This window comes from Electrona antarctica (assembly GCF_951216825.1).
Source record: "Electrona antarctica genome assembly, chromosome: 10".
NCBI lineage: Eukaryota > Metazoa > Chordata > Actinopteri > Myctophiformes > Myctophidae > Electrona > Electrona antarctica.
Genome location: NC_136791.1, coordinates 49302476 through 49310966, shown reverse-complemented (window position 1 = coordinate 49310966; position 8491 = coordinate 49302476). Strand labels below are relative to the sequence as shown.

The 8491-nt window shown below is 42.8% G+C and overlaps 1 protein-coding gene across 1 annotated transcript; it reads right to left on the bottom strand.

Annotated features, from left to right (window-relative positions):
• Positions 1-1252: 1252 nt before the first annotated feature.
• agt (angiotensinogen) lies at positions 1253-6114 on the bottom strand (the record flags this gene model as incomplete). The annotated part of the gene is made up of 6 exons (XM_079512548.1): positions 1253-1443; positions 1977-2133; positions 3227-3375; positions 4183-4307; positions 4654-5020; positions 5698-6114. 6 exons carry the CDS (start codon positions 6112-6114, stop codon positions 1270-1272), a joined length of 1389 nt encoding a protein of 462 aa, XP_079368674.1. The 3' UTR covers positions 1253-1269.
• Positions 6115-8491: the final 2377 nt, after the last annotated feature.

Sequence of the window (8491 nt, the reverse complement as noted above, 5' to 3'; positions counted from 1 at the left end):
CCATAGCCCCATTCAATTCCCATTCAATTCAATGCAATTCATTGAGGGCTTATGGTAGGGGAAATAGCCAATAAGGAGTTTTTGCACAACAAAAACACCTGGACCTCTTTGGTGGGGACGTAACAACTACAAAGAAAGGTAAGAAAGGTAAAAAAAAAAAAAAGCCTTCTAGCATGGAATTCTCCTTTAACTAAAGTGTATCAGTCAAGTCAAATACAATTAGTATTGGACAAGGGGGTATGGGGGCTGATGGGGAAAAAAATAGACATTTCATCCATATTGGGAAAAAAAATCTTTATTTCAGAAATTACAAATCATAGAAAAACTAAAATAGAATCTTTGTTAATACAATACAACTAAGTATTAGTTATGTCACACACAATTGTCTATCTACTGTACGTACTATACAGAACACTGCTATTTGTAGAGGAAACAAACGTGTTTTCAATGTGCTTTTTTGGAAACATGTTGACTCTGCTCACGGTAACATCCTTTGATAAATACTGAAAAAAGAGCATAATATCGGTTTTCTCCCTCAACACTTTGACCATACAAATAGAACACTGATAATTCCTTCTTATGAGGGGTTTAAATTCAGCTGAACTTCTGCTTTTCAACTTGGGAGTTATCCACATTGTAGGATAGAGCAATATCACTAGCTAGTCTGAGAGGGTAGAGATGCGTAATGGGGTGATAGACAGCAGAAACCTAGTGCTTGCATGTACAGAAGCTTTAACGGCACAAGGTGTTTCTTGACGAGGGACTACAGTATCTGCATGTTAGCCAACTATGAATGAGTGCCTCACACGGGACAGAGGAATGAGGTCTGGGACATAAGTGGAAATAATATTTTTGCAACAATTTGCTTCAGACCTCATTCCTCTTAGGTTTTTGTGTACATGTTCTAGTGTCATTTCTACGGGTTTTTTTTTTAGTCTTTAAAGGGGAATACCACTCATTTTCAACATTTTACTATGTCATTAATATACCTTAGAGGTGCTGTGTGGAAATAATAAAAAGTCCCCCCATTCTGTGTTTCCTAGAAAAATCATTAACAAAAAAATCATTAACATGGTGAATCACATCTTGATGACATCATCAAGATGTGATTCACCATGTTAATGATTTTTTCCAGACCTCCAGTTCTAGGAAACACAGAATGGGGGGACTTGTTTTATTATTTCCACACAACAGCTCTAAGGTATATTAATGACATAGTAAAATGTTGAAAATGAGTGGAATGCCCCTTTAAGCAGCGTGTGTGTGGCTTCATAGAGATGGCTTGGTGATCTTCCCCAGCATCAGGATGGCATTTGAGTCTCCTTCTATGACAGTGAAGAAGAACGGGCGGTTGATGGACAGCTTCAGAGGTATGCCTGCTTCCTGGTTATTGTCCTGCTCTGCTCCTTCCTCTGACATCTCAACTGATACCTTGTACAGTGCCTTGGGAGAGAGATAATGACCAGTTATTGACACTCGTACTCGTGCACAGTGGTGGATAAAGTACTGAAATGTTTTACTTGAGTATCAATACGGCAATGGAGAAATACTCTGTTACAAGTAAAAGTCCGGAATTGAAAATGTACTTAAATAAAAGTACAAAGGTTATTGGTATCAAAAATAGAAGTACTCAACGTAAATTAAAAATAAATAAATAGAAGTACTCATGAAAACAAAAGTTTTCAAATAATATTGTAGTGAAGTAAATGTGTAATATTTGCCTCTTGAGGTGTAGTGGAGTAGAAGTAAAAGTATGCACGCGGGTGTTTTCACACCAAGCACGGACAATTGGAAATACTCAAATCAAAACTGTACTTAAGTACATTACTCAAGTGAACGTACTTAAGTTACTTTCCACCACTGCTCATGCAGATACAGACACACTATAGATCCGCATAGCGTGTCGCGACCTGACTACGGATAAGCGGTTGTGAAGACGGATGTGTCGAGACAACAACAGGCCGTCTATATCTCACCTTATCTATAGTGAAGGGTTTGGTATTGCTGAGTCGGTCAAACTCTGCCTCGGAGCCTAACAGTTTGGTCTCTATTTCTTCAGACATGTCGCTCAGCAGACCACGCAGGTCAGTCACAGTAGACATGGAGAACTTGGGCAGAGAGAGTTCCAACAGGCTGCAATGGATCCATGTATAAAGAGACAGAGGGAAAGGAGAGGTGAGTTGACATGTTGACATGTGATTGATTGACCCTATCCACCTCCACATTCCAAAATGCATGGCTGCTATAGCGTATGCTGCACATTGACATGGCTGGACATATCTTTGATTGACTGACTGACTATGGAGAGGGGGGGGGGGGGGGGCTGACAGATAGTATCTGACTACGGTATTTTAAAAAGAAATAAGCTAAACAAACTAGTAATAGTACTATAATCAGAACGCTAAGCAATCAGGCATTGCAAACAGTCTGTGGTGGGATGGAATCCTATAACAAAAAATCAGACCTGTCTGAAGTGAGTGGTACTGTACTGTACTGTACTGTACTGTACTGTACTGTACTGTACTGTACTGTACTGTACTGTACTGTACTGTACTGTACTGTACTGTACTGTACAAGCTCTCCTCCCGTGTGTGTGTGTGTGTGTGTGTGTGTGTGTGTGTGTGTGTGTGTGTGTGTGTGTGTGTGTGTGTGTGTGTGTGTGTGTGTGTGTGTGTGTGTTAGGCTGCGCAACAGTGAGACTTGGTGGTGAAAATAATATGCTATTTCTGTGCTCGGACACAACCAATGACTGTATTGCTGGCAGATTCAAATGCTATTTGACTTCCACTATAAAATAAAACATTCTCGCTGGCTGCTCCCTGCTGTAGTGTATATTCTGATTGACTTGGTGGCATCCCTGCACGGCCTAATAGACCATGTTGATGTTTCAAAGAACCGTACTTTCAGTTTGTTTTGTCGCAACGTATATAGTGGGACTATATTCCGGGCTTTGGGCTTTGATGTGTGTCAGGCATTAAACTCATTTTGACCTGGGAACGATTCTACAAATGCCTTCTAAATCCTGACTTATGTGTTTCTATGTCAGTCGTTCTCAAACACTTTCATGTCACTTTTCACGATTCTTCAAAAATAGCAGACCTACAAGCTCGTAGCGCGCCACTCGGTGGCGCGCTATGAGCTTGTAGATCTGCTATTTTTCAATAGCTAAAGCATAGCATAATGCTAACACCAAAAGGGGTCCCCGCCCAAAATGGGTTAAACTCACCCCTCCTTGAAGGTCTGGTTCCAGCCAAAGATGACGTCGGTGCGTAGCTGATCTTCTATGTCATGGACACTGACCCCAACGTTAGGCAGGACCAGCAGCATGTATGTCTGTGCACTCAGAGGCAACTTCACCACCGTGCATCGCCGACTCTTTTTGGTCAAACAACAACAACAACAACACTTTTTACTAGCAAGTACAGACATCAAGTCAGTGGGGGATACATTTACTGTATGTGAAGCTGTGGCTCCCTAGTGAGGAAGGTATAGAGCGTCACAGTCCCGCCCCCTACCATGGACCAGGAAATGAATCCCAATGCATTTTCCTCATAGACATTTCAAAAAGTATTTATTTAAAGACGTTTACGCCGCGGACAAAGCCAACTCGAGTCGTGACAACTCATGACAACACAAACAATATTTTGGACCAAACAAATAATTACAAAGAAGAAAAACAACAAAAAAAGTGTTGTAACCTTTTTTTGTTCGGCCCAAAAGTTTTTGTTTGTTGTCATGATTTGTCACGACTCGAGTTGGCTTTGTCCACGGCGTAAACGTCTTTAAATAAATACTTTCTGAAATGTCTATGAGGAAAATGAACGGAGAATCATTTCCTGGTCCATGGTAGGGGGCGGGACTGCGACGCTCTATAGTGATACTGTTTATGCTTGGCATAATATCCTCTGTACAACTAGTAAGCCTTGCCAAGTCATGAGGCCCATAGGACAGGAGCCGAATGCCAAGCAGCAGAGAGGCATTGGGTCCCATTTCTTTGGTATGACCCGGCCCGGGGATCAAACCCTGACCTCCCCGTCTCAGGGTGGACACTAACCAACAAGGCCACTGAGCTGAGCTGACATACAACTGCTTCACTGCCACTCCCCCCACCCCACCCCACACTCGCGTGCAAAATGACAGCATCCAAAATGACTAAGACTATTAAGAACTGCACCAAATTACCTTGTCATTGACATAGCTGTAGAGGCCTGTGCGGGTCATCAAGGGAACCAGCACTGTGGTTGTATCATCTACATGGAACTCCTGCATGGATGTTTTCTCCGGTTGGAAAGCTGTCCTCCAGTTACCTAAAGACACGCAGCCAAGAAAACCCTCAGATACTAAGTACAATAGACAATGGATTACAATGGATTTTACGATACTCTGGGCTAGGATGTATACGCATTTTACCCAACAGTTTCACATACAAAGTTAAATCTCTTAACTTGGATTTAACTTGGAATATTGAACAATGTTAATTACAATACTAGGACCTTGAAAAGAAACCCTAAACAAACGTTTATGTCATAGTCACAGGTTAAGGGCAGGCACACTGAATGATTCATCAAGAAATGTTAGTTGAAATCAGTCTGTGTTCTGGGAACCAGTGATATAAGACAAGGAAAACAGACATGAAGATTAACACACACGCACCTTTGAAGCTGAAGGAGCTGAAGAACAGGAGTTTGGCATCGGAGCTCAGATCTTTGAAGAGACCTTTCACGGTTCCGTCTGACGTCTTCTCCACAAAGTTGTTCACCTGCTCCTCTGCCTCCTGGGGCCCGGAGAAGTCCACGCCGCGGACGAAGGATGCATCTGAGAAGTCCTGCGTACCTTGGATAAAGTCCTCTGACAGACGGCAGTCCCGGCGCGTGAAGGCCCACACCCGGGTTATGATCTCATCTTTGGGTCCGCCGTCCACTCGAGAGTTGATGCTCTGCAGGGTCTTCAGAACCTTGTGTCCGTCCACTAGCGACACACAGTCCTCTCGGTCTGTGTCCAAGCCCAAGCCCAGAAATCTCTAGTTGATGGGGAAACAGGGTTGGGATTGAATTTCTGTTCTTTATGATGTGAAATCCTCATAGGTAGACTGACCTATTAGTTTGTATTGCACAGTGCGCTCAGCGCGCTATATCCGAACGCACCCTTTCGTTAACCCATTTTAGCCGGAACCCCTTTTGGTGTTAGCATCATGTTATGCTTTAGCTATTGAAAAATAGCAGATCTACAAGCTCATAGCGCGCCACTCGGTGGCGCGCTATGAGCTTGTAGATCTGCTATTTTGTAGATTTTGCTATTTTGTAGATCTGCGATTTTGTAGGTCTGCTATTTTTGAAAAATCGAAGAACGACTGACATAGAAACATAGCTTTTTCAGAAAACTGTCAGGATGTAGAAGACATTTTTAGAATCTGATCTCAGGTCAAAATGGGTTAATTTCATTGTTGAGACATCTTATCAGCTGACTCACTTCTTCGTTCTATACTTTTCCATGATCTTTTGGAACCTATATGATTTCAACGTAGAACGATGTTCTCTTTTTTACTGCAATGCCATAAAATGACAAAGGAAGAGAAAGAAGGCTAACCCAGATAAAGACAGTGCTGTCAAAAATACAAATTCGGGGCTCAAAGTATGCGGCTGTGTGTTTTCACCCAGGCTCCTACATAAAATCAAAACAATAAATTAAATCAAGAACCTGATATGAGCTGGCGGTCTTAATGGAGGCCCCCAGGTAGAAGGTTACCAGGGATCCGTAGGCGTTGACTGGAGAGAAGAGTGTGTTCGCTCCATGATTCTTTTTGCCGAGAGTCTGGTAAATCCTCAGGCCCAGAGCGTTCATCAGCTCGGCCAAAACCGCTGTCCTCTGGGTGATTAAGTTTGGCCTCCGCCCGTCCTGGTCAGACGCCCTGTTGTCAGGCGTCAGAGCGTTTATGTCGAGGGCCGCCACAGGAAGCGTGTCCAGAGGCCTGTCAGGCTGGACCTTTAGAATCTCACAGCTGGCATTCTCGGCGGCAAAGAGGTAGAAGGGGTGAACGTACACACGGTTGGCTTGACTTCCAAAGAAACAGCAGCATAATAGGAGGAGAAGAGATAGGGACCAAAGTCTCTGCATTTTACCTTCCTTAGCTGTCGATTGCACCTTGTTCTTGTATTTAGAGAGGTTGCTCCGTCTACGAGAGGGGGCACAGATTTCATTAGTTTGGGATGCATGACATTGTCTCATTTCAAGCAACACAACAAACATCTTTCGTCTCTAGAACACAGAACATGGAGTGCATCAGTGCATCAGTGCTGTGAATTGCGTGCCTCTATGGTGTGATTTTACTCCGAAATCTGGCTTGCCTGGTAGGGTCACTATACACAGTAAAATCCTCAGTGTCGATGTAACGCAAAGAGTATATAAAGGTAACCAAATGGACCTGTAAATGGGTCCATTTGGGTATATTTGTGCACACTGAGTCAAATGAACACTCAGTATTTTGCAGTGTAGGTATAGACTATAGAGCACCATGTCAATGATTGATTCATTGCTCATTGTGAGCCCTCTCTCTCCTGGTGACCAGTGAATAAAGAAGGCTTTAACCTCTGGAATAGAGGTCGCAGAGTTAATGAAGAGGAGCATGGATCTTTGTGTGTCTGTCTGTGTGGGTGTATGCGTGCGTGGGCGCCGCCTGCGTGCACACACAGAGAAAGGAAATCGAGCACTTGCTAAAATATGGTGCATGTTAAATGTGGCTATACCCCTGAGCTCAACATATTAACAATCAGCCCCGAAAAACTTAACGTGTAAAGAAAATACCCTGTTCACCATCCAGTATTATAGTTGGAAGATCCTGCAGATACTTTGCCACACATTAGTGAGATGGGCATAAGGTTCAATATATGGTCAGTATTCTCTTTTTATGTTATCTATCCTTCTTTGCCTCTAGTGAAAGTTTCAGCACCACAGATTAGTTTATGTAATAATTATGACTGTCACATAAAGGATAATTGGCTCAATTGAACAAAATTGGATGGATGGATGGATGTTAAAACTTGCTATGATTATTCATTTATTTCATATGTTTTTGAATGTTATAAATAAGTTTGCTCTGTGTACTGATTTTTCCTGTAATGGCTTAACCACCTCTAAAGGAAGTAAGATTGTTACATTCACTGAAGTTACCGCAGAAGGGCCTCGAAATGATCAATTGACTACTTTCACACAGATTACTCAAGCTCAATTACATAAAAACAGGACTTTATACTTTGAGTTGGATGTGATCCAGCAGGAGCAGAATGGACCGCTGGACTCCTGGAGGAGAAGAGTAAACAGCAGTGTCTTCTTTATTTGGACATGCACTGCAGGACATGGCCTTGGTTTCCTGATCAATACATCCTGTACACTGTAATGCTCAACTTTATGGCCAGTCCACCTCCGCTGGTGACTTCATCACAGATGTTAAATGACATGATGATGGTTCATGACCCTCAACCTCAAGACAACACATCAACTGTGAATCGCTGAAAGTTTTGGCTTAAGTTTTGGATTTCCTGAGTCTGACTTGTCCTAACATTGGCTCGATGATCAGCCTTTAATTGTGTTTAAAGTGTCGTTCTTTAAAGGAAATTGTTATCAAAACCCTCAATTTCTACAAAAGGCCCTATAAGAATTTCACTCTGCATCTCACTTCACATGGACATTCAAACTACCATTCATCAAACCAAGGCATAGAACAAACACACAAACACCTGGTACCATATTTCTCTCCATATATCCAACAATCACTGCATTTCACATGAAACAATCAAAAGCCATTTTAACCGCAGAGATTCTCTTACCGTGTCCTGCTGCTGCTGCTGATGTGATGTAGTGAGTGCGGTCCTCAGCTCTACTCCCTGGCTTTAACTCCAGGCAGCCAGCCTCAGCTCCTTGGGTTACTCATTAACCCACACATTGAGACTCATGGGGCTCTGCTGCCGTGACTCATAATCAGCTTTGTACTGTTGAGCTGCCACTAGATGAATGAGTCAGAGAGAGAGAGAGAGAGAGAGAGAGACCACCCAATGGTGTTCTACCAGCTACATGTTGACTTGGGAAAAGTCCTCTTCATTGGAAGTCACAGGGAAGTGGGGGTTGTTTTGGGGTTGTTTGGCTGTGTTCTTTTCATTTCTGACTGGATCGTGACTGAAGTCATGTCGTCCAGTAGTGACGTGGGACAATATTTTTGTTTGTTGAACTTTTTGTTCACCAACTTGGAGTTCAAACAGCTGGCCCAACACAATCCGTTCATCTAGGCACGTATGCATACTGAAACATGTACAGTGCATGCACGTAGGCTATAGCTACGTAGGCTATAGCTACCTGTACTTGTGTTTATGAATCTGCTCATGCAAATAGTAAATAGGCAATATTAGGCTTGCACCATTTAGGAAATGTACTGTTAGGTCGAAAGGTGCCCCATGGCTGGATAAAGAGATCCTTGACGTAATGGCAATTAGGGATAATG